General features: G+C 47.4%; 2 protein-coding genes across 2 annotated transcripts in view; both read left to right on the forward strand.

Annotated features, from left to right (window-relative positions):
* The window catches only part of LOC309384778 (zinc finger MYM-type protein 1-like), a 194,791-nt gene extending 170,659 nt beyond the window's left edge, over positions 1–24,132 (forward strand). For both annotated transcript variants that reach the window (XM_081938545.1, XM_081938544.1), the window contains exons 6-7: positions 20,096–22,232; positions 23,278–24,132. In XM_081938545.1, the coding sequence (XP_081794671.1) occupies positions 20,096–22,230 (2,135 nt within the window). In that variant the 3' untranslated portion in view covers positions 22,231–22,232; positions 23,278–24,132. The remainder of the gene's footprint in view (positions 1–20,095; positions 22,233–23,277) is intronic.
* LOC309384782 (uncharacterized protein) overlaps positions 1–25,754 on the forward strand; it is a 139,326-nt gene that overhangs the window by 92,181 nt on the left and 21,391 nt on the right.

The following is a 25,754-nucleotide window of genomic DNA, read 5'->3' on the forward strand; positions in this document are numbered from 1 at the left end:
CATCAGTAATAATCCCAGTAACTTTGTTTCAGGGCAGTTTCATGTCATCTATTGTGGAACTAACAGCAACAAATAAATATTTTCCTCTAGTTTGGTCCGTAAGGCTCTGGAGGTCAAGTAGCTCTTCAGTCACATTTATTTCATCGTCCACCCCTCTCAAAAAAATCAGCAACTGAGCTGTGTCAGATAGTTCTGTGCTTTCATCACAGGCTATTGAAAAGAAGTCAAAATCCTGTCCTTTGGACGTCAACTGTCTCTTAATATCTGATGAAATATCTTCAATTCTCTGTGCTACAGTGTTACGAGCCAGGCAAATGTTGGCAAACTCTTGCTTCTTCTCAGGACAGATATTTTCAACCATTTTCATAACGCACTCTTTAATAAAATCACCCTCAGCAAAAGACTTGCAATTTTTAGCAATTAACATTGCCACGTCATAGCTTGCCTTTGTGGCATTTTCATTTGACTCACGGGCTCTTGTGAAAAATCGCTGTTGTGACATTAAAACTGCTTCAAGTTGCTTCAACTTTTCACTGCCGTCGCGCCCTGTTAGTTTGTCATATGTGCTATGTTTTGTCTGGTAGTGTCTTTTGATATTAAATTCTTTATAAACGGCCACAGTCTCTTGACATATCAGACAAACAGTGATTCCATATTTCAGTGAAAAAAAATTCCACTTTCCCCCTTTCCCGGAAACGGCGGCCCTCACTGTCAACTTTCCTTTTCTTATTTATAGTCGCCATTTTATAAATTGGCCAGAAGGGGGAGGGTGAAGGGTGCAGTGACAGAGTAAAAATCGGGCCCTTGTGGAAATATGTTTATGAGAGTAATATCGCAGGAATCACATTTTGGAGAGCTGCTCCTTGTTCATATTTAGCAAGCATGATTCTGCATGAATCTGCTTTTGTTTGACCTTGGCAGGTGGAAGCTGTGTTATTTGCTTTGACAAGGTCAGACTCTCTGGTAACAGCTCACACACTTCCACCACTTCACAAATTCTGCTAGGCCAGGGCCCTACCTACCCCTGTCCAGCTCCCCACATCCCAGCCCATAAAATGACTGTCTCACACCTCATATATACTGCAAGTCCCGCAGAGGAGGTAGCTGGAGATGAAGCAAAGCAGAGAAACTTCACAGTGATCAAAGCCCGGCCCTGACGTCACCGCCCACTGTCGCTCCCAACAAGCTGCAGTCAGGCATGTGCACTGCCCTCAAGCAGAAGACTGATGCCACAGAAGAAGGGCGGTGACGTCAGGATCGGGCTTCCGATGCGGCCCTCTCACCGCCCTCCCTCCTGTGGCAGACAGTCTTCTGTCGCTCCCAACGTGCCGCTCTCAAGCAGAAGATGTAAATGCGGCCCTCCAACAAGCCCTCCCTTCTGATTGAGGGCGGCGCGTTGTGAGCGACAGAGGGCGGTGACGTCAGGATCGGGCTTCCGATGCGGCCCTCTCACCGCCCTCCCTCCTGTGGCAGACAGTCTTCTGCTTGCCGCCGTCAATCAGAAGGGAGGGCCGTGGGAGGGCCGCATTTACACAAAGCAGGGAGGGCTGTTAGAGGGCCGCAAATGGCCGCAAATGGCCCGCGGGCCGGACTTTGAACATGCCTGATCTAGGTAGACGAGGACCCTCCTTGTAGAGGTGCTCGTGCAACACCTCGTTTATTAACTGCATTAATACCGCTGGGGGCCCCTGCAGTCCAAAAGGCATCACTTTGAATTGAAAGCTCCCTAGGGGGCAGTTGAACGCTGTTTTCCACTCATCTCCCTCTCTGATACGTTTTCGGTAGTATGCTTCTCTGAGGTCTAGTTTGGTGAAGACTTTTCCCTTGGCCAGATGAGATAGCATGTCCTTCATGAGAGGGAGGAGGTATAGGTTGTGTACGGACACCCCATTTATCCCTCGAAAGTCCACACAACCTCATAGTTCCATCTTTTTTTTCTTTGAAGAGGACTGGCACTGGGACCCGTGGCTTGGCTGGCTCAATGAACCCCCTTGCTAGGTTTTTGTCTATGTATTTGCACATCTCTTGCATTTCCCGGGGTGTCATGGCGTACAGTTTGGGCTTGGGTAGTTTTGCCCCGGGGATGATTTCGATGGCACAGTCTGTCTCCCAGTGGGGAGGCAGAACATTGCACTCAGCCTCGCTGAATACTTCTGCGAGGTCCTGATATTCCATTGGAGTCAGTTTGGCTTCTCTGGTTTTGTCAGATGTTGTTGCCAGTTGTTCTTGTGGGCCCTTTTGGGGGGTTTCCAGTGTGGGTGGTCTGCTTGCTGGTGTGGGAAGGGTTGGGGGTCCCTTGATATCCTAAGTCTGCGGGTACCCCCTTGCCACCAGATGGTCGGTCCCCACTTGTCTAGCCAGGAAAGTCCCAGTATGACTGCATCTGTCATTTGGGGGGCTATTATGAATCAAATTACTTCCCAGTGATCTGCTAGCACTAGCCTCACTGGTTCAGTCAGGTGGGTGGCATAGGCTCCTCCCATTAGGGACCCGTCGACCTGCTTGAACCGGATTGGGTGGGCCAGTCTTTTTGCTCTGATCCCCAGTTTCAGGACTATGGTTAGGTTGATAAAGCACCTTGTGCAGCCTGAGTCTATTAGGACTTGAAAATCCCCCTGGTTTCCTGTTTTTGGGGCTGTGAGGCGTATTGGAAAAAGGAAAGGGTGAATTGGTTCACTCACCATTGGGTCATTTTCTCCCTCGTCCTTGCTGTCATATGGTTCAGGCAACCGGTTGTCATTGCCTGGGGTTCCACCACTTTCACCTGAGGGGAAAGGGGCCTCTGCAGCCTGGAGGGCTTTCCCGGACATGTTGGTGGTCTGTTTGGGGCCTCGTTCTGGTCGTACCCTGGGCGGTGGGTCTGGCCTTGGTTTTGGGACTGGGGTTGGGCATGCAGCTACCATGTGGCCCATCCCCCCACATCTGTAGCATTTCAGCAGACTTCGAGGGAGGGCTGGTCTCAGGGCCTGCTGTGGTGCTGTGGTTCCCTGTTGGCTGGGTGGTTTCAGGTCAGGTTGACCTTTCTCTTTTGTGTCCGGTTGCTTTGTCATGTTGCTGGCAAGCAGCCCACTGTCAACTTTTGTTGCTACCCGGAACCACTCAGAGAGTTGATTTGGGATGTCATGGTATGTGGTTACCTGGGCAATTTGCTTGTCCAGGCTTGTTCTGAAGAAATGCACCAGCAGTCGCTCTGGTAAAGGGGGTAGCCTTCCTATGACCCTCCTAAATTCACGGATGTGCTCTTTGATGGGGCGGCCCCTCTGCTTTAGTTTGCTGAGTTCCTCTTCCGCATATGGGTCCTCCTCCTCCCGCTCCTCAAACCTGGCCTCTAGCAGTTGCAGGAAGTCATCTATGTCTTGCAGTTGGGAGGCTCTCCTCTTGTGGAAGGCTGTTAGCAATTCCCTTGCTTCTCCCTCTAGCCCCTCTGCGATGGCATTCACCATGGCCCTGGGGGATGGGTAGAGGTGCCCATAGCGTTCTAGGTGGATATCAGCTGAATCAAGGAATAGGGCTAGCTGATCTGAGTCTCTGTCAAACTTTCCCCTGAATTGGGGCGGGTCGTTCAGCCCTACTCCAACCTCCTGTCAGCCTCTGTATGCTTGCGCCTCATATGGCTGGCTGTCTTCTTCACCCCTACTTCGGAGAGAGGGAGGGGGTTGCCTGCTCTTGGCAGCCTGCCTGCTGCATAGGAGAGGCACTGGTTGCCATTTTGGGCTCCTCCTTCTATCAGGAGGGGGAGGGTGGCTGCGCTCCAGTCTGCATCTGCAGTATATCCATTAGAGCAGAGTTGCAGTAAGAAATGTGTTAGTCCTAAATCTTTCTTTGCTTACTATTGTCATAGTCTGCCTTTCCATCCTGCTCCACATTATGTAATGCAAGTAATAACTGAGAGAGAAAACCATAAGAAGAACGGGATTATTGTGATGTACAATGGCAATAAATGATGGATCTGATTTTCTTCCCCCCTCCCAAATTAGGCGCACTCCAGGGTATCAGAATGAAAAGCACTCCAGTGTGCTAACATTGCAAACGATAAGTCAAGAAGGAAGATCTTTGGAAAGCAATGGGGCCCAAAATAAGATGACATTCAGCTGCTGCTGATTTCATGCTGTTTTTTCAAATGTGGATAATTTTAGTTTACTTTATTGTCATTGCACATGGTACAACGAAATTAAATGCCATCTTCACTGTACATTACAAATATAAAAATAAAAACACAAACATACATCCTTTACATTCTATATAATTGAAATTGACATCCCGATATTGCACTATGCCCAGGATGGCGAACCTATGGCAAGCGTGCCACAGGTGGCAGGTGGAGCCATTTGTCAGGGCATGTGAGGCGTTGCCCTGTAAACTGGCCAGTGTGCATATGTGTGCTGAGTTGAGTTGAGTTGAGAAACCTTATAAATGCTTGGAGTGTGGAAAGACCTTTCCTCAAAGAGGTAATCTTATTTGCCATAATACGATCCACACAGGGGAGAAATTATATAAATGCACGGAATGTGGAAAGACCTTTGCTTATAGTAATTGACTTACTACCCACAAAATGATCCATGCAGGGGAAAAGCCATTTAAATGCCTGGAGTGTGGAAAGACCTTTGCTCAAAGAAGTAATCTTATTCGCCATAAGGTGATCCACACAGGAGAGAAGTCGTATAAATGCATGGAGTGTGGGAAGATCTTTGCTCATAACAGTGACCTAAGAAGACAAAAGGATCCACACAGGGGAGAAGCCATATAAGTGCATGGAGTGTGGGAAGACCTTTGCTCGAAGAGGTAAACTTATTTCCCATAAGATGATCCACACAGGAGAGAAGGCATTTAAATGCATGGAGTGTGGAAAAACCTTTGCTTATAGTAGTGAACTTACTATCCACAAAAGGTGCCACACAGGGGAGAAACCATTTAAATGCATCGAATGTGGAAAGACATTTGCTCAAAAAGTCATCTTATTTTACATAAGATGATTCACACAGGAGAGAAGCCGTATAATAATAATAATAATAATAATAATAAGTTTGAATTTATTAGCCGCTCCCTTTCCAAGTAGGACTCGGGGCGGCGTACAATGGAGCATAAAACATAAAGGATGTATAAAAAGCACATAGACAAACATACAAAACACACATACACAGACACGGACACGGACACGGAGGAGGTAACAAATTACATCATATAGACAGTTAAAAATCAACATTAAAATACCCCAATTGTAAGAACCCAATATGCAATTAAAAATTTAACGTTTGAAAGACATTTAAAAAACAGTTAGGAGGAATAAGAGAAATTACGATTGAGCCAGGCCAGATAATTGAAAGAGGTGGGTCTTCAGCTGTACACGAAAGGAGCGGAGATCGGAAGTAATCCTGATGTCACGGGGGAGGTCATTCCACAGGGCTGGGCCCATCACAGAGAAGGCTCTGCTCCTGGGTGTCGCCCCCCGGCACTGTTTGGCGGACGGCACCCGGAGAAGTCCCTCTCTGTGTGAGCGAATTGGTCGTAGGGATGTGTGGGGCAGGATGCGATCCTGCATGTAACTAGGCCCTGTGCCATGAAGCGCTTTAAAGATCATAATCAAAACCTTGAAACGCACTCGGTAGACCACAGGAAGCCAGTGCAGCTCACCCAGGAGAGGTGTTACAGGGGAGTATCTAGTCCTCCCCATAATCACCCGCGCGGCCGCATTCTGGACCAACTGTAGTCTCCGAGTGCATCTCAAGGGAAGCCCCATGTAGAGAGCATTGCAGTAATCCAGGCGAGACGTCACTAGCGCATGGGTGACTGTGCGTAGGGCATCCCGGTCCAATAAGGGGCGCAATTGGCGCATCAGGCGGACCTGATGGAACGCCCCCCTTGCCACGGCTGTTACATGGTCATCCATGGACAGCTGGGCATCTAGGAGGACGCCCAAATTGCGCACCTGTTCCATGGGGGCTAGTTGGACGCCCCCAATGGCCAGAGATGGAAGCACCTCGTTGAACCGGGAGGCCGGAAGCCACAGCCACTCCGTCTTGGAAGGGTTGAGTTTTAGTCGGTTGCCATCCATCCAGACCCGTACGGCCTCCAGACACCGGGACATCATTTCGACGGCCTCATTGGGGTGGAAATGTATAGCTGAGTATCATCAGCATACAGATGATATCCCACCCCAAAACCACGGATGATCTCGCCCAGCGGTTTCATATATGTGTTGAACAGGAGAGGCGAGAGCACCGATCCCTGTGGCACTCCACATGTGAGTAGCCTCCGGGTCGAACTCTGCTCCCCTGCCAACACACGTTGCGTCCGATCAGAGAGGTAGGAGCCAAACCACCGTAAAACGGTGCCCCTGACTCCCAGCCCCTCTAGCCGGTGCAACAGGATACCATGGTCGATGGTATCGAACGCCGCCGAGAGATCTAATAGGACCAGGATAGAGGAACAACCCCTATCTCTGGCCCTCCAGAGATCATCAACCAATGCGACCAAGGCCGTCTCCGTGCTGTGCCCGGGTCGGAAGCCGGACTGGCGCGGGTCTAGATAATCATTTTCCTCCAGGTGACGAGGGAACTGCTGTACCACCACACTCTCTACAACCTTCGCTAAAAAAGGAAGGTTGGAGACTGGACGATAATTGACTAGGTCCGTTGGGTCCAGGGAAGGCTTCTTGAGCAGGGGCCTCACCACCGCCTCTTTCAAGGCGGCCGGTAGGGACCCCTCACCCAACGAGGCGTTCACCAGGCCCAGGAGCCAGTCGCGCGTAACCTCCCAGGATGCCAGTACAAGCCAGGAGGGACACTGGTCCAATAAACATGTGGTGGGTCGCAGACGTCCACGCAACCTGTCCAAATCCTCGATGGCAACCGAGTCAAACTCCTCCCAAAGCGGTCCCTCAAGACTCGCCACGGGCGTCTCTACTGGACCACTGAAAGGGGCCCATCCCGTCCGGATTTGAGCGACTTTGTCCTGTAGATATTTCCCAAACTCCTCTGCTCTGCCCTGTAGTGGGGCTTCCCGTGGTCTCTCAGACAAGAGGGAGCGGGTCACCCGAAACAGGGCGGCAGGGCGGTTATCTGCAGACGCAATAAGAGCGGCACAATGTTGACGTTTGGCCGCTCTTAATGCCACAAGGTACGTCTTCAAATATGCTCGTACCTGTGCTCGGTCAGATTCGGAACGGGAGGATCTCCAACGACTCTCTAGGCGTCTCTTGTGGCGTTTCATCACCCTTAGCTCCTCGGTAAACCAAGGTGCCAGGGTGGTTCGTCGCCGCAGGAGAGGCCGCAAAGGCGCCACCCGGTCTAGGGCCCCGGTAGTCGCACTATTCCATGCGTCCACCAGGTCCTCCACCCGGGGGCGGGTCAGGTCCACAGGAGGTGGCCCAAGTTCCGTCTGGAACCTATCTGGTTCCATCAGGCGCTTGGGGCGGAACCATCTAATACCTTCCAGTTCCGCCTCCTCGCGGCGGGGGGTAGCACCAGGGAAGTCCAGCCGGAGAAGTGAGTGATCCGACCATGACAGGGGAATAATGTCTAGATCCCCTATTCCCAGATCACTCGTCCACTGACCAGAGACAAAAACAAGGTCCAGGGTGTGGCCTCCCTCGTGAGTAGGGCCCTGAATTAACTGGGTCAGGTCCATGGCTGTCATGGAAGCCATGAACTCCCGCAACCCCTCAGACGCTTCTCCCATCGACGGCAGGTTAAAATCCCCCATCACTAAAAGTTTGGGGGTCTCAACCGCCACCGATGAGATCAGCTCCAGGAGTTCGGGCAGGGCCGCTGACGTATAGCGAGGAGCCAGGTATACTATCAGCAGGCCCAACTGCCTCCCTGGGCCCCATCTCACGACGAGGGACTCACACCCGGATGTCTGCGGCACGGTGAACTCTCTCGGCTCTAAGTCTTCCCGGATAATCACTGCTACCCCACCGCCCCTTCCCTGGGCCCGAGGCTGGTGAAATGCTCGATAACCTGGTGGGCACATTTCCACAAGGGGTAGACCTCCCTCGTGGCCCAACCAGGTCTCGGTTATTCCGGCGAGGTCCGGCTCCCCCTCCAAAATTAGATCGTAGATGAGGGGGGCCTTATTGACAACGGACCTCGCGTTGCATAACAGCAGTCTCAGGCCTTGGGTCTGTAGGTCCTGACCACCTAGTATGCAGGGGTTGGTACAAACGACCGGGAATGACCAAAAGCCCCGGTCTCCCAACCGACTACGCGCTCTTAAGTTGTCCTCACACCTGCCCCTCCCCACGACCGTTGGTATTACGGAGCCCTGAACAGGAATGCTATCTTCCCTCTCCTCCCCCACTCCGCTCCCTCCTCTTTCGACCACACCTAAGTGCCTGGCTCTACCATCCCTCCTAACCGGTTCCCCACCCCCACCCCTAGAACCCCTTACAATTTTTAAAAAAGAATTTATTAAAAAACCCCTCAATGTGCGCTTCCTCCACCTCTCTGGGTTAATAAACCCGTCCTCGAGGTGGGTCCTAGAAAGGGCAGGAGGACATAACTGCGAGAGGGGGGAATCTCGCAATAAAATAAGGTCAGACCTCGCATACATGACAAATGGTAAATAGTAAATACACCGGGCTAAAGATGGATTCTGGGTGCTGAGGTGTTAAATAAGTCTACCCGTAAAAATCATAACGAACGGCAACCAAGATAACAAAATGGGAAAAGGAAGGATGGAGAAAGAAATAGGTAGAAGTAGCTAAAAATAAATAGGGCCCATAGTAGGGGTTAGGCAGTTCTTCAAAGTCCATAAGAGGGTGAGCAGATGATTCATAGCGGCAGGGGGGGGGAGTTCAAATAGTTCCCCGCAGTTCTTCCAAGCCCCAGATGGTAAAAGTTCTCAGAGTCTATACGAAGGCAAGTGAACAATCCCTAATGGGGAGGGGGGTGGTGTCAGCGGCTCACCGTGCACCTTTCAAGCTCCAGTGTCGCCTCCGCGCCATTTCAGGAGGCCTCTGTTATTCATTCCGGCGCCCTCAACGAATCCAACATCCCCGGTGACTCAGATGTTTCAGAACAGATGTTTCACGCCCAGCTCCAACCTCCCACGATCTCCACTGGGCTTCTAGAAGGCTCGGGGCTCCCGGCGGGTCCAGCGGATCGGGGGATTGATGTTTAAAGCCCCCCGATGGTCTTCCGGGCCGCCTCTGCCACCAACACCTCCCTCCACCTTCTCTCGTATGGGACGCCATCGTGTCCCCCGTCACTAACCGCTCAGGGCGTCGTTGGTCTTGCCTCAGGCTGTCGTAGCTGTCGTGGCTTGTAAAAAGCGCCCGCAAACGCCAGCCAAATAGATCGAAGTATCAGAACGCCAAGGCGACAGCTCCAGCAGCCGTCGACGCCTGCAATCCCCCCGGAGTAAGCCGACGCGCCCAAACGCCAAACGCCAAACGCCGACCGCCATTTCCCAGCTCACTTCAGATTTCAAAGCTCGATTTACTTTCTTCCGCTTTTCTGTGCCGTCCGGCCACCCTGGGGGACCACTAGGGTCCAGAAAAAAGCCAGGGTGGTCATTGTGTAGATTTGTGGTCCTCCAGCTCGTCTACGGGCCAGCGGCACCCAGCCCAGGTCAAAAGAGCCCCCGAGAAAACACGGAGCTCAGAGGCTGACCGCCATCCTCCAGGAAGCTCCTCCTCCAGTTTCCAGGAGTGTGGAAACTAAATACATGGAGTGTGGAAAGACCTTTGCTAGAAGGTATAATCTTAATTGCTATAAGATGAGCCACACGGGGAGAAACCATATAAATGCATGGAGTGTGGAAAGACATTTGCTCAGAAGTATGGTCTTACTTGCCATAACAAAATCCACACAGGAGAGAAACCATATAAATGCAGGGAATGTGGAGAGCGCTTTGCTCAGAATTGTAGTCTGTCTTCTCATAAAAGGATCCACACTCAGGATCCTGCTCCATAGCAGTGATGGCTAACCTTTTTGCCACCGCGTGCCAAAAAGAGTGGGGATTGCGCATGCTCACACCCATAATTCTATGTGCCCTCTCCCTCTGCAAGCATGCGCAACTCCCACCCTCCTTCCACTTTTGGCACGTGACGGCATGGTGGACCCGTTTTTCTCCCTCCCCAGGTTCCAGAGGCTTTCTAGGAGTCTGGGGAGGGAGAAAATGGAAATTTAGGAATGGATTCCCAGGTTGCTCGTTTACACGAACTGGCATGGCTAGTCTAGTGAAGAGAAGGACCAAGGGAGACAGAATAGCAGTGTTCCAGTATTTGAGGGGCTGCCAGAGAGAGGAGATGGTCAAGCTATTTTCCAAGGCACCTGAAGGCCAGGCAAGGAATAATGGATGGAAACTGATCAAGGAGAGATTCAACCTAGAAATAAGAAATTTTCTGACAGAAAAATCAACCAAAGGAACAACGACTTTGGAAGTTGTGAGAGCTTCATCACTGGAGGCTTTCAAGAAGAGATTGGACTGCCATTTGTCAGAAATAGTGTAGGGTCCTCCTGCATGGGCGCGAGGTTGGACTAGATGACCTACAAGAGCTCTCCCAACTCAGCTAATTTAATATTTATTTTTTTCCCCAAACCACCAGAGGGCAAGATAAGAAACAATGGATGGAAACTAATCAAGGAGAGAAGAAACCTTGAACTTTTTTACAGTGAGGGTAATTAACCAGTGGAACAGCTTGCCTTCAGATAGTGTGGGTGCTTCCTCACTGGACATTTTTAAGAGACTGGGCAGTCACATGTCTGAAGTGATATAGAATCTCTTGCTTGATCAGGGGTGGACTAGAAGAGCTCCAGGTTCCCATTCAGCTCTATTCTGATTTTGATTCTGAATACTCAATCCTTTCTTGTGTTTTTTTGCTAAGTAGTAGGTTTTAAAAGAAAGATGAGTATCAGTGGAGAATAAGGTTATCATTTGCCCTGAAAGTGATGTGTGGCTGCCAATATTTAAGTGGTGGGGATTCCCTAATCATTTCAAGAAACTCCCTTTGATGAGTATATCCACTAGAACAGACTTCCAGTCAGAAATGTGTTAGTCCTAAATCCCTTTTGTTTCGGCTTTTCTCCCTTTGCTTACTATTGTCACAGTCTGCCTTTCCACCCTGCATCACATTATGTAGTGCAACTAATAACACAGAGAGAGAAAACCATAAGGAGAACGTGGATATAGTGATGCTGAATTAGAAAATCCAACTCATAGGCTCTTTGTCCTAATTTTGTGGTGATCTTTCCTTGCCTTCCCTCGTATTGCCCATCTGTGCACTTTGCACAATCTTATCAATACCTCTTTTAAAGTGAGGTCCCTAGAACTGGACACAATATTCCAAATGGTGTCTCACTAAAGCCCTTTTTAGAGGGGTAAGACCTCCTTTTTTTGCTGACGGTGATACCTCTGGTGATGCATCCCAGAATGTTGTTTGCCTTAACACATTTCTTGAGGTGAATTTCTTACTCAATCCCTATGTAAAAATATGTTTTCCCTCATGGTAGTTTAGCTTTATATTCCTTTTTCAGGATCTTCCTTTTCTTTCATCATCTCTGCCCTTTCTGCTCCCCCTTCACTGAGAGGCTGAGCGAATAATCTGAGAATGGCAGCTGTATGTATTGAATTAAGTAAATTAAAAGGAAATAAATTAAATAAATTAAAATAATTTTCCTGGTTGTGGCCTTCTTGCCTGTGTCCCATCTGCCTCCCCTACAGACAGAAGTTCCCAACAACCACAAGACAAGCTGGGTTTCCAACAGAGGCTCCTGGTCCTCCTCGTCTAACTGCCCAGCTGTTTCTGACAGGATTTGGCCCCTTTTGAGGCCTTTGAAGAAGCCCAACCTACAGGGCAGCTGTTCTTGAGGGAGGCGAATTCATATCCTCCAGAGAGATTTTTCTCCATCCCCACAGAGGGTTCTTGGACAGGAAGGAGAGAAAGATGGAGAAAGTGCCGGTTCTGGAGACGTCAATGCCTTTTTCCGGCAGGGAGACATTGAGAAGGGCCTTTCCCCCCGACTCCCAAACCCATCATCCCCGCCCTCTCTCTTCCCCTCAAACGCGCTCCTCTTTCCCGCCCTTTCTATAATCCAAGCAATTTGCGGCAAATCCACCAGGGGGCGCCCACCGCCAAGAGAAGGGAACTTCCGGCGCTTCCCCATTGGTCCACTGGAGCATGATCGTCACGGCTGGCTTTCTAGAGGAGGCTGCGAAGGAATTGACATCAAGAAACGCTTGTCGCTCTAGGACTTTGCAGTCGCTGTCCTTAACCCCTGGGGTTCCGCAGTAGGCAGAGAGGCTGCGGAGAGGCTGGCGGGGGGAGATTCAGACGTGCCGCAGGTGAGTTGGGGGCTCTTCGCGGGCAAAGGGAGGCGGAGGAGGGAGAGACCCGCACCCGGCCCTTCTCCGGCTACAACCCCGGATCCCATGCTCCCCAGCCGCCCTCTCCCTGCCGTGTGAAGCGGGGATCCCAGGAACTTCCCTTCCCGCTCCTTGTTCAGGGGAAGAGCCCGGGGGGGAGGGGAGGGTCGACAGGAGAGGAGAGAACCCGGGAAAGGAGGTGGCAGGATTCGCACCAGGCTCCCGGATGGCCCGAGACCCGCGCATGGCCCTTCTCCGGCTACAACCCCGGATCCCATGCTCCCCAGCCGCTCTCTCCCTGCCGTGGGAAGCGGGGATCCCTTGGGAAGATCAAAGGCAGGACGCTTCAGGAGGTAATGGAAGATTCTCTGATTACCCATCTGTCTTACCTTCACTCTCTCTTCTCTTGTATTCAGTACCTCCTCTATTTATATTTCTCCATGCTAACTGCATCTGCAGATGGTCACCCAGCGACCCTCTTTAGGTGAGCCTCCTCCTCTTCCTGGAGAAGGAGGAGATTGAGGTCCACCTGAAGGGGGTGCTGAGGAATTTGTGGATTTTCTGGAAGACAAAATCGCTCGACTTCATTTCCAGGTATATGCCGGTGTGGTTGCTGGTCCGGTGGAAGCCCTTGAGGCAGGTTCTTGCGGTGTTGAATGCTTCCCTACAGGAGGTGGTAGTGCCCCAGCACTTTAAGAAGGCAGTGCTCTGTCCTCTTTTTTAATTATTTATTTATTTACAAACATGCAAAATACACGCACACAAAACTTAGAAACACCACATTTACACAATACTATACGAACAGGAACTTCCTGTTCTTTTTAATAGCAATTGCCAATCGATATCGTTCTCCTTATATTATTTCCCCTTCTAGTATATTTCATTTGCATTTCACCATTCTTAACCCTTTTATTTTACTGGCTGATTACCTCTAGTAAATTTAAACCTCTTGGATGCATATATATATGTTAATTCTCCAAAATTCTCATTTTTGGGCTTTATTGGCTTGCTTCATTGATCCTTGTTTCTTTCCTCCATCCACCTATACCATTTATCCCATATCTGGTAGTATTCTGTTTCTTCTTTTCCCTGGATTTCTTTTGTTAATTTATCCATTTCGGCACAATCCATAACCTTTCTTATTATTTCATCTTTGCTTGGAATTTATTTGTTTTTCCACTTTTGAGCAAAGGCAATCCTCGCTGCTGTAATTATATGTAAAATTAAACACTGGATTTCTTTTTTTATATTTTGCAGTCATTATTCCTAGTAAAAAAACTTCGGGTTTCCAATCTATTTTGACTCCTGTCAATTGGCCTCTAGCCAATTTTTGATCCTTTTCCAAAAATTTTTAGCCTTCTCACAAGTCCACCATAAGTGATAATATGTTCCGTGTATTGATTCACATTTCCGAAATTTTGGGGAGGTATTTGCTGAGATTTTAGCCAACCTTGTTGGTGTCAGGTGCCATCTATAAAACATTTTGTACTGGTTTTCCTTGTATGCAAAGTTCTGTGCCCATTTTATCATTTGTTCTTTCACGATTTCTTCTTCCAGTTTATACTTCAGGAGAAATTTATATATTCTCCCTATCATCTTTCTGAGCTTTGAATTATTTTATCCAATTCGTGTGGTTCCATTTCGATGCCATATAATTTAGTATCATTATTGTGTTTAGTTTTGATTTGCAAGTAGGTTAGCCAGTCAACATTCATGTTTTGTTCTGCCAATTCTTCAATTGTTTTTAAATTTCCCTGTCCGTTAATAAAATCTTTGTATCTCAGCATTTTGTTCATATCTATAAAGTTTGGATGGATCGTCGTTTCGGTCGGGGATAGCCAGTTTGGGATTTTCACATAATGAATTTTTAAAATTTTGAGCCAGGTTTGCAATAACGCTTTTCTAATTAGATATTTTTGAAATTATTTGTGCGTTTTGTTTTTATCATCCCATAGGAATGTGTACCAACCTGCTTGCAAATCATGGCCTTCTAAGATCAGAATTCTTTTATTCTTTAGCTCTATCCAATCCTTCCCCCATGTTATTGTTACTGCTAACGTGTATAATTCCCAATTTGGTAATGCTAAACCTCCCCTCTCCTTGCTGTCTTGCATTGACTTTAGTTTGATCCTCGCTTTTCGTCCTTACCAGATGAACCTAGCAGTTATTTTGTTTAATTCTTGAAAGAAAGTTTTACCCGGATTAATAGGTGCTGCTTGCAACAAAAATAAGATTCTTAGTAAAATATTCATTTTAACTGTAGCTATGCGTCCCATTATGATAGCTGAATATTTTTCCAGCTTTCTAATTTTTTTTATTTATGTCACTAGTTTATTGTAATTATCGTCTTTAATTGTAGAACATTTTGCCGACACTCAGATCCCCAAGTATTTCACTTTCCTAGTTATTTGCATTTTGGTTGCTACTTACAGTTCCTCTTCTTGCTTTTTTGTCATATTCTTGGTTATCATTTTTGTTTTGCTTTTATTGATTTTTAATCCTGCCTCTTCACCATATTCTTCTAATTTTTGAATTAATTTCAGACTGGATTCTAATGGATCCTCTAGAACAAATACTAAGTCATCAGCATAGGCTTGGATCTTATATGCTTCATTTTTGAGTCTTAAACCTTTTATTCCCTGGTCCTTTTTAATTTCATTTAATAATATTTCCAGAGTTAATATAAACAGCAAAGGAGAGAGGGGGCATCCCTGTCTAACTCCCTTTTTTATTTCGATCTTCTCTGTTAGTTCTCCGTTCATCAGAACTTTGGCTGTCTGACTGTTATAAAGTTTTTCTATCATTTTCTGTCATCGGTAGGCACTGGAAATAATGGCTGGGGATGACTTGGAGCCTTGAGGCCACTGGAGATCTTGACTTGGGGCCATGGACAGGCTTGAGCAGCCTGAGCAGGCACTTGGGGCTATGGACAGGCCTGAGCAGCTGCCCAGCTTAAAACAATCGGGCTGAGAAGCCCCCCCCCCCACCCATTAAGGAATTTATATTCACCTGGGACCATTTGAACCATCTTTCTCCCATTTACCATCTTTGCCTCTCTCCACCATTTGCGATACTTGAATACCTCCCATTTCCCCCCCCCTTCCTCTGAAGTTACCATCTAGACATTATTTACCATCTACTTACCATCTATTACTTACCATCTTCCTCTGAAGTTACCATCTTGACATTATTTACCATCTAGACTTTAAGACTCTTGGTCCTCCATTGAGACCCGAGCCCTGCCGGCTATTACCTATTAACTTTGTTTTATCAGCACCTTACCCTACTGGGACTTTTAGTATTCAACAATTTACTCGAGGTTAGACCTGCTCCACCTGCGAGAAGCCCCTCTCTCGCAGGTATGGCCCCTGGCTCTTTCAAGGGCCAGCCTTGATGACGGGTTTGTGAAACCTGAGAGGTGGAAGAAAAGGAAGCTGAGGGGCTTTTTATCAAAATGTTTTATTGTGTTTTTAGGGGGTTCTAGGAAGGGGAGGGGGGATAACCAGGCCAGGAGGGAAGCCAACGCCAGACGAACAGGTGAGTCTACGAAGGAAGTGAGCGGGGTGAGGGGGGAGAGGGAACAAGTTATTCCAGTAGAGGGTTGTTTTATTACAACGGTCGCGGGGAGGGGGGGATGCGAGGACAAGAAAAGATTGCAAGGTCGGTTGGGAGACCGTGGCTGCTGGCTACACCCGGTCGTTTGTACCAACCCCCGCAGCCTAGGTGGTCGGGAACTACAGAGCCAGGGCCTGAGGCTGATGCTCTGCAATGCAAGGTCCGTGACCAACAAGGCCCCCCTCATTAACGAGTTGATCTCGGAGGGGGAGCTGGACCTTGCAGGGATAACGGAGACCTGGTTGGATCACGAGGGTGGTTTACCCCTCGTGGAAATGTGCCCACCGGGTTTCCGTGCATTCCATCAGCCTCGGGCCCTGGGTAAGGGTGGTGGGGTGGCGGTAGTTATACGGGATTGTCTAGAGCCGAGGGAGTTCACTGTTCCTCAGATACCCGGGTGTGAGTTGCTGGGTATGAAATGGGGCCCAGGGAGGCAGTGGGGTCTGCTGATTGTATACTTGGCTCCTCGCTATACGTCAGCGGCCCTGCCCGAGCTCCTCGAGCTGGTCTCGGAGGCGGCGGTTGAGATACCCAAACTTCTGGTTATGGGGGATTTCAACCTGCCGTCGACGGGAGCAACGTCCGAGGTGGCTCGGGAGTTCATGGCTTCCATGACAGCCATGGGCCTGACCCAACTAATTCAGGGCCCCACACACGAAGGCGGCCACACACTGGACCTTGTCTTTGTATCTGAGCAGTGGACGAGTGATCTGGGAATAGGGGATTTAGAGATTACGCCCCTGTCATGGTCTGATCACTCATGTCTCCGGCTGGACTTCCCTGGCGCTACCCTCCACCGCGAGGAGGCGGAGCCAGTTTGTTCAAGCTGGTACCGCCCCAAGCACTTGATGGAACCGGATAGGTTCCAGACGGAGCTTGGGCCTTTACCTGTAGCCCTGACCCGCGCTCGGTCGGAGGACCTAGTCGACGCCTGGAATAGGGCGACGGCGGGGGCCTTGGACCGGGTTGCGCCTCTGCGACCTCTCCTACGGCAGCGACCCACCCGGGCTCCCTGGTACACCGAGGAGCTTAGGGTGATGAAGCGCCATAGGAGACGTCTAGAGAGCAGGTGGAGGTCCTCACGCTCCGAATCTGACCGAACACAGGTAAGAGCCTATTTACGGACCTACCTTGTGGCATTGAGAACGGCCAAACGTAGACATTGTGCCGCTCTCATTGCGTCTGCGGATAACCGCCCTGCCGCCCTGTTTAGGGTGACCCGCTCTCTCCTGTCGCAGGAGACGCGGGAGGCACCCTTGCAGGGAAGAGCAGAGGAGTTTGGGGAATATCTGCAGGACAAAGTCGCTCAGATCCGGAGCGGATGGGCCCCCCCCAGTGGACCAGACGAGCCGCCATCAGTGAGTCTTGTGAGTCCACTCTGGGAGGAGTTTGACTCTGTTGCCCCCGAGGATTTAGACGGGTTGCGTGGACGGCTGCGACCCACCACATGTTCAGTGGACCCGTGCCCCTCCTGGTTGGTACTGGCATCCTGGGAGGTGACGCGAGGCTGGCTTCTGGGCCTGATGAACGCCTCATTGAGCGAGGGTTCCTTACCGACTGCCTTGAAAGAGGCGGTGGTGAGGCCCCTGCTCAAGAGACCTTCACTTGACCCAACGGAGCTAGCTAATTACTGTCCAGTCTCCAACCTCCCCTTTTTAGCGAAGGTTGTTGAGAATGTGGTGGCGCAGCAATTTCCACGTCGCCTCGACGAATCCGTATATCTAGACCCACGCCAGTCCAGCTTCCGACCCGGGCACAGCACCGAGACAGCCTTGGTCGCGTTGGTGGATGATCTCTGGAGGGCCAGAGATAGAGGTTGCTCCTCTATCCTGCTCCTATTAGACCTCTCAGCGGCTTTTGATACCATCGACCATGGTATCCTACTGCGCCGGCTGGAGGGGATGGGAGTCGGAGGCACCGTTTTACGGTGGTTCGGCTCCTACCTCTCCGGCCGGATGCAATATGTGTTGACTGGGGGGCAGAGGTTGACCCCGAGGCCACTCTCTTGTGGGGTGCCGCAGGGGTCGGTCCTCTCGCCCCTTTTGTTCAACGCATATGTGAAGCCGCTGGGTGAGATCATCCGTGGTTTTGGGGTTGAGTACCATCTGTACGCTGATGATACTCAGTTGTACATCTCAACCCCAAGCCACCCCAACGAGGCTGTCGAAGTGATGTCCCGGTGTTTGGAAGCCGTCGGGGTCTGGATGGGGGACAACAGACTCAAGCTCAACCCCTCCAAGACTGAGTGGCTATGGCTACCGGCACCTCGGTTCAGCCAGCTGATTCCATCACTGGCCATAGGGGACGAACAACTGCCCCCTGTGGAACGGGCGCGCAATTTGGGCGTCCTCCTAGATGCCCGGCTGTCAATGGATGATCATGTGGCAGCCGTGGCAAGGGGGGCGTTCCACCAGGTTCGCCTGGTGCGCCAATTGCGCCCCCTTCTGGACCGTGGTGCCCTACGCACAGTCACTCATGCACTGGTGACGTCTCGCCTGGACTACTGTAACGCTCTCTACATGGGGCTTCCCTTGGGACGCGCCCGAAGACTGCAGCTAGTCCAGAACGCAGCCGCGCGGGTAATCATGGGGAGTACTAGGTACTCCCACGTAACACCTCTCCTGCGCGAGCTGCACTGGCTGCCTGTGGTCTTTCGGGTGCGTTTCAAGGTTCTGATCACCATCTTTAAAGCGCTCCATGGCATAGGGCCTAGTTACCTGCGGGATCGCATCCTCCCACATACATCCCTGCGGCCAATTCGCTCTCACAGGGAGGGCCTTCTCCTGGTGCCGTCCACGAGGCAATGCCAACGGGCGACACCGAGGAGTAGGGCCTTCTCTGTGATGGGCCCAACCCTCTGGAATGACCTCCCCCCCCGACATTAGAACCACTACTGACCTCCGCTCCTTCCGACAGAAACTGAAGACACACCTGTTCCGACTGGCTGGTCTGGCATAATTTATAACGTCTACCTCCTGGCATACACATTCTTACTGGGATAGTGTTTTAAATTTAACCTGATAAGACATTGGGATTTTAAACTTTTGTATCGATTTATTTATTTAGCTGTACAGTTTGGCATATTTTATCCTCCTCTCATACATGTATTTATGTAGCTATTACTATGTTTTAATCTGTTGTATTTTGATACGGACTGTACACCGCCCCGAGTCCCTTTCGGGAGAGGGGGCGGTATATAAACGCTAATAAATAAATAAATAAATTTTTGTAAATTTTTCTCCGAATTACATCCTATCTAATTGTGTTATTATAAATTTCCAAATTACATTATCGAATGCTTTTTGTGCATCAAGGAAAACCAGTACCATTTGTTTTTCTGGATGCGCCTCCTAATATATTATCAAAGATGACTCTCATATTATTTTTAATGTGTCTGTGAGGTAAAAATCCGTTTTGGTCCGGGTGTATTCATTCCTTTAAAACCTGTTTAATTCTTCCTGCCTTGTTTCAATAGGAGACAGGTAGTCCTGAACCTATGACCACAATTGAATCTAAAATTTTATTTTGCACCGTAAGACAGTTAACTGAATTTTGTCCCACTCTACGACTTTTCTTGTTGCAGTTGTTAAGTGAATCATTGCAGGTGTTAAGTTACTAACACGGTTGTTAAGTGAATCTGGCTTCCTCCATTGACTTTGCTTGTCTACTGTCAGAAGGTTGCAAAATGCCAGATGGTTGCACAAAGTGATCACGTGACTCCAGGACACGGCAACCATCATAAATATGAACCAGTTGCCAAGCATCTGAATTTTGATCATGTGGCCATACGGATGCTGCAATGGTCATAAGTGGAAACCGGTCTTAAGTCACTTTTTTCAGTGGTGTAACTTTGAATAGTCACTAAATGAACAGTTGTAAGTTGAGGACTACCTGTATGCTGTTGAAGTACTGAAATGTCTTTGTTATATTTTGTAAATGTAAAATGTTTCTGTTCCTCAGCATCTTGGGTAATGCCTGCACAATTGTGGAATCTTTGTGTTACCCGCAGTCGCCTTGTGATTCCACCAGGGAAAGTACTGAATTTTTGAAGATCCATGTGGATCTCCATCCACGCAGACAATGCCAGAAACTAAACTCTTTGGTGATTCTGTATGAGAGTTAAAAAGTCAAGTGCAGTCATTCATTTTTTCCCCCCTACCTTTTCCACTTTCAGAAATGGAGGATTACATTTCTAAACTAAAAGATTTTTCTAAACTGGACTTTCAATCAAAGATGGAGGTAATACTTAAAGGAAGACCAACGCCGGAGCTAAAGGGCCTGCTTCAGAGGAATGGACAGATTACCCGCTCTTTCCAAACGGAGTGGTACACACGAAAAGCCTGGCTGTGTGGATGTTCAGTAAGAAACCGCCTTTTCTGCTTTCCCTGCCTTCTTTTCTCGACTTGCGACAGTGTCTGGACTCAGATGGGATATTGTGACCTGAAGAATTTGCAAAGAAGCCTCATCGTACATGAGCAGTCGACCACCCACATACATAGTCAGATCGCGCTAAAAACGTTCGACATGCCCAGTTTAGACATAACTTTAGACGAACAATGCAGACTCAACATCAACATCCACAATGCTAAGGTAAAGGAAAACCGAGAGGTTTTAAAATATCTCATCAATGTCACCTGCTTCCTCGCCAAACAACAGCTGGCATTTCATGGAAATGATGATAGTACAGACTCTACCAATCGTGGAAACTGTGTTGAACTCTTACATGCTTTTGCTGAGAAAGATGACAGGCTAGCTATACATTTGAAAACATCCACTGTATTTTCCGGCTTGTCAAACAGAATGCAGAATGATTTAATTGAAGCGATCAGTGATGTCATTAGAAATGACATTAAAAAAGAGATCAGTGCAACTCCATTTGTTGCTGTAGAAGTAGACGAGACCACAGATGTCACAAACCAAGCTCAGATTTCTGTCATACTACGGTATGTGGCTATGACTGATGCCAAATGTGAGGTGAAGGAGGCGTTTTTGGGATTTGATGATGTGAGTGAGGACAGATGCGCTCCCGCAATTGCTGAGTATATCCTGAGAGTGTTGGAGAAGTATGACTGTGTTGGAAAGCTTGTAGCTCAGACCTACGATGGGGCCGCTGTAATGGCATCAGAACTTAATGACGTGCAAGCTAAAATAAAAGAAAAAGTGCCCGAAGCCATGTTCACACACTGTTATGCACACAATCTGAACTTGGTGCTTTTGCATTCAGCAAAGTGCATGCCGGAGTGTCGCACATTTTTTAAAACAGCTGAGGGACTAGCGTCATTTTTCAGCAATTCCACAAAGCGCACTCACTTGCTGGATGATGTTGTTAAGTGCCGTTTACCCAGAGCAGCGCCCACAAGATGGAGTTCTAACTCTAGGCTGGTGCAGACAATAAGCATGCACCAAAATGATCTGCGCGCATTATTTCATGTCATTCTAGAAAATCCTGACAACTGGGACAATGACACACTAATGATGGCAGCAGGATACGATCGGTGGCTGTCAAAACCATCAACATGCTTTCTCCTTATGGCATATGAGGACATTTTCAATGAAACTGACACACTTTTTAAAGTACTGCAAAACCAAGTGATGGACATTGAATATTGTTTTGCATGCATCCACGACACCTTTACAGCTCTTGAGCGCATGAAACTGGAGTTCAACAGTTTATATGACCGATTTGAGAAGAAATGCAGCTCACTTGGCCTGACAGGGACTGGATGTAGAGAGTCGGTTATGTCTGAACAAAAACAAGTGTTTTGTAACATTTTGGAGAACATAAGCCATCAAATGCAGGTTAGATTTGATCATTTTGGTGAGTTGACTTTCTTTGGTTTGGTGGATTGCGCAAAATTTAGTGAAATGTCCCGACGTTTTAATGACACGAAACTGCAGAGCCTTTCAAAATACGCCAGATTTTTTGACTTTGTGAAACTGAGGGCGGATCTCGTTGGACTGTATAGCTCACAAGTGATCAGGGATACATGTAAATCTCCTGCACAGCTTCTTAGCTTTTTGGCCCAGAAAGATCTCATTCAGACTGTTCCTCAGGCCACAAAGTTGCTCCAGCTTGTGCTCACTGTTCCAGCTACGAAAGTATCGGTGGAGCGGTCATTCTCAGCACTGAAGAGACTAAAAACATACAGTCGGAACAAGACCGATCAAGGACGACTCTCTTCCCTGGCCGTGATTGCCATTGAGTCAGAGAGACTTTTAAAATTAAAACAAGACAATGAAAAATTCTACCAGCAAGTTATAGATGCTTTTGTTCAGAAGGAGCGGCGGATGGACTTCATTTATAAGTAATGGTAAGACCCATAATAACTTCATTTCTTTTCAATTAAATATGCCTTTTTGTGTGCTACAGTATGTGTAAAGAATGCTGATATTAGACCTTAAACATAACCCTTTAACTGCTGCCAATCAAATATTGAATAAGATAATTTGTAGGATTTTAATGTTTGTAAATCTGATAGTGATGACATCAGTGCCTCACCAGCCGTAACCTCACTGCACATCACTGCTTAAGACTCAGTCCTGAAATTACGAATGTTACAGCACCACAGCCTTCATTCACACTTAGAAATGACAGCAGAAGCGTTGCAACAACAATCACCCTTCCTGTACCCCGACATCACCCTGCTGGGACCTACATTATGAAGATTTAGCAAGCCATCAGTTCCTTTGCCTGCTTTGGTGCATTTGCAGAAAAAAGAGGCCTAACGTAGTGAATGATATGTGAGATCAATAGTGGGAAATCTGGCACTACTGATCTTGCACTACAGTACTTTAGGCCTCTGTTGTCTGCTAACCAAGGCCTCCACGAGATCCAGGGCAAAATAGTTGCAAGCAAAGGTAAGGCCTCTTGTTTTCAAATACTTTTGCCCTGCATCTCGTGCAGTCCTCAGTTTGCAGTCTCAGCGCAAAGAGCGTTTACAAGCCAATGGGAGGCTTCAAGCAAGGGACTTCGCTCCAAAGTCTCTTTCTTGGGATCAAAGAATGGGTCAAGAGGGAGATCTGTCTGCCAGACGGACACTGTGGAGCAGCTGCTCCAAGGTACACCAGTGAAGAATGACTTTTTTCAAAATTGTTTCAGTTCTCATTGGTCTCTGGTGAAATTAACCCACCCCAATTAATCTTAAATTTTCTCCTTATTCCTCCTTGGATGTTTCCCCTGATTATTCCTTAACTCAAAACAGATTTTGATTGAGATTTCTAGTTATAAAAATATATAGAGATGTTTTCTAGATATTTTCAAAACTTTCAGGACTCATTAATATAGAAATCATCAATCAACAGTTTGATCTTTTTCTCCAACCTTGTTATTATTTTCATTTCTCCTTTGTTTTGAAGGTTATAATGGGCAGGATGATCAAGATTCCTGTGAACTGTCACAAGTGTTTAATGCTAAAGATGGAATGGAGAAGTTTGGAATTCGAATGGAACTAGAAACCCATGGCAGAAACCAATCAAATGATTGGAATCAGGAAAGCTCATCTTCCACCGATGCACAAATGCAAGACATTCTTGCCCAACAGGAGAAAATAAGAAAAAAAATATTGGGAAAGGTGTGAAGCTAATCAAATCTAAACTACAAGTAAAAGAACACTATTTAAGCCAAAACAAAGAAGAAAATGCTATAAGAAGAGACAATGGACAAAATTACAACGGAACATTCATTCCTTCTCTTGGAAATAAGTTCCTTACATCTCATCAAGAGATTGACACAAAAGAGAAGCCTTATAAATGTTTGAAATGTGGAACATGTTTTAGAACAAGCCAGCAACTTACTTCCCAGGAAAGGATTCACACTGAGGAGAAGGTATACAAATGCAGAGAGTGTGGTAACAGGTTCAAAAGATAAAGTAATTTTATTTCCCATAAAATGATCCAGTCAGGAGAGAAACCTTATAAATGCATGGAGTGTGGAAAAACCTTTGCTCAAAGAGGTAATCTTTTTTTTTGAAAAAAGTTTTTTATTGGTTTTACAGGATTTTAGGGGTTAGGGTGATAGGTATGGATAAACATTTTGACAGCTACATCGTGCAGAAAATGGTATTCCCCCCAAGACTCATAACGTTTACAAAATAATAAGCAAGATATTATTACTTGACTAGATCTTAACAGCTATTTTTACATTGTATGTTTCAATAGTTCCAATCATTTACTTTGTATCTAATAAACAGTTCATTGTATCAACAATTGCAATGTTTTTCCAGCTTACTTTTGTGATCTGAGTTTTCTTATTGTTGCCTCCTCCCCCCCCCCCCCCCGGCCTGCCAGCAAAGCCTCGGTCCCTCCCTCCTTCATGTCTTGTGTATTGTCCTCTGCTTTGTCTAGGAGTGCTTTGTTTTTTTCCATGAAGGCCTCCGCCTCCATAACTGTATTGATTCTAACTCTACTGCCCTCCCAAAAAATCAACATACCTTCTGGCAATAGCCACCTAAACCAGAAACCCTTATCAAATAATTTTTTTGCTAAGAAAGAATATTTTTTCCTCTTATCTCTTACTTTCTTCGGGATCTGTTTCAGGATGGCTATCTCTTTGTCCTTATATTTTAATATTTGCCCCCTTTGTGTCCCCAGAATCTCATCTCTTGTAGCCTTTCTAAGAAATTTAATATGAACCTCTCTTGGAACATTGTGTGTTCTAGCATAAGCTGAATTAACTCTATAAACCAAATCAATATCCCATCCTAACTGCTGTTTGTCTTTTTTAATATATTCAGCTAACATTGTTGTCACAATCTCCTTCAAATCTTCATTATCAGTCTCAATTACGCTTTGAAATCTAAGGAAAAAAGACATCCTTTCAAATTCCATTTTTATCATGTGGTTCTCAAGTTCTAGATTCCCTCTCTGAGCTACCTTCACCTCCCCCCTCATCTCAGTTGCCCCCTCCTCCAGAACGTCTATTCTTTGTTTATTTTGTGCAGTTTGATTTTGATTTTCTCTGAGTTGTTCATTCATTTCTATCAATTGTTTTTTCAATTCATCCTGCCCTTTTAAAATCTTTTGAAGCAGCTGGTAAGTTACTGAGTCCTCTTCAGGGGCTTTTGGTTGTAGAAACGAAGTTAGTGGCTGTTGTCCAATTGGGCTGGATGTTGAAGATGTTGGAGCAGATCCTGGCTTCCCAGGCAGTGGTTTCTTCGGGGCCATCATAAAAGTTCAGAGATCTATGTCCATACAAAGAAATGGCAACTGTGGAAAAGCACAACCAAGAGAGTCCACGAGGCAGACAGTCCAGACAGGAATAGAAACCTTTTATATAGTTCAAATCCAATCAATTAAATCAGTTATTTCAAGTCCAGGATACTGTGTGGCCAGAGATGCTTCTGGGAGTCACGGAGGCATAAGTACAATGCCAGCAAGATTTTTCAAAGAAGGGGTCTGATTTCAAAGCGCATGAAGAAGGAGGAAGTGTGCCATCTTGCTCCGCCAGCACCGGAGGTCAGGAAACAACAGATCAAAAGTTTTCAAAGTTTTTAAAGGAGTCAGATCATCACTTTTCCTTCACAATTGCATTAAGGAAGTCATTTTGCCATTGCTCATGAAGAGTGAGATTCTTTTTTAACTCTCTCTCTCTCCTCCGAGAGAGAGGAGATAAATCCAAAGCCGCTTTTCCGAGGGGGCGGGTTAATCCCCCTCCCTCCAATCATACTTCCCAGGAAAAGATTGAAAGTCTTTTTAAAAGCTGATATTCTTTCATTTAAACATCAAAAGGAGAATTGGAGAGGATTCCCATCTCACCGCACTTCAGCTGTAGCCTTCAAATTGCTGATCATCCAGCCACCTCACAGTGAAAGCGCGCGGGAGTGTAAAGGCTCCGT

Source organism: Natrix helvetica (assembly GCF_964273705.1).
Source record: "Natrix helvetica genome assembly, chromosome: 1".
Taxonomy (NCBI): domain Eukaryota; kingdom Metazoa; phylum Chordata; class Lepidosauria; order Squamata; family Natricidae; genus Natrix; species Natrix helvetica.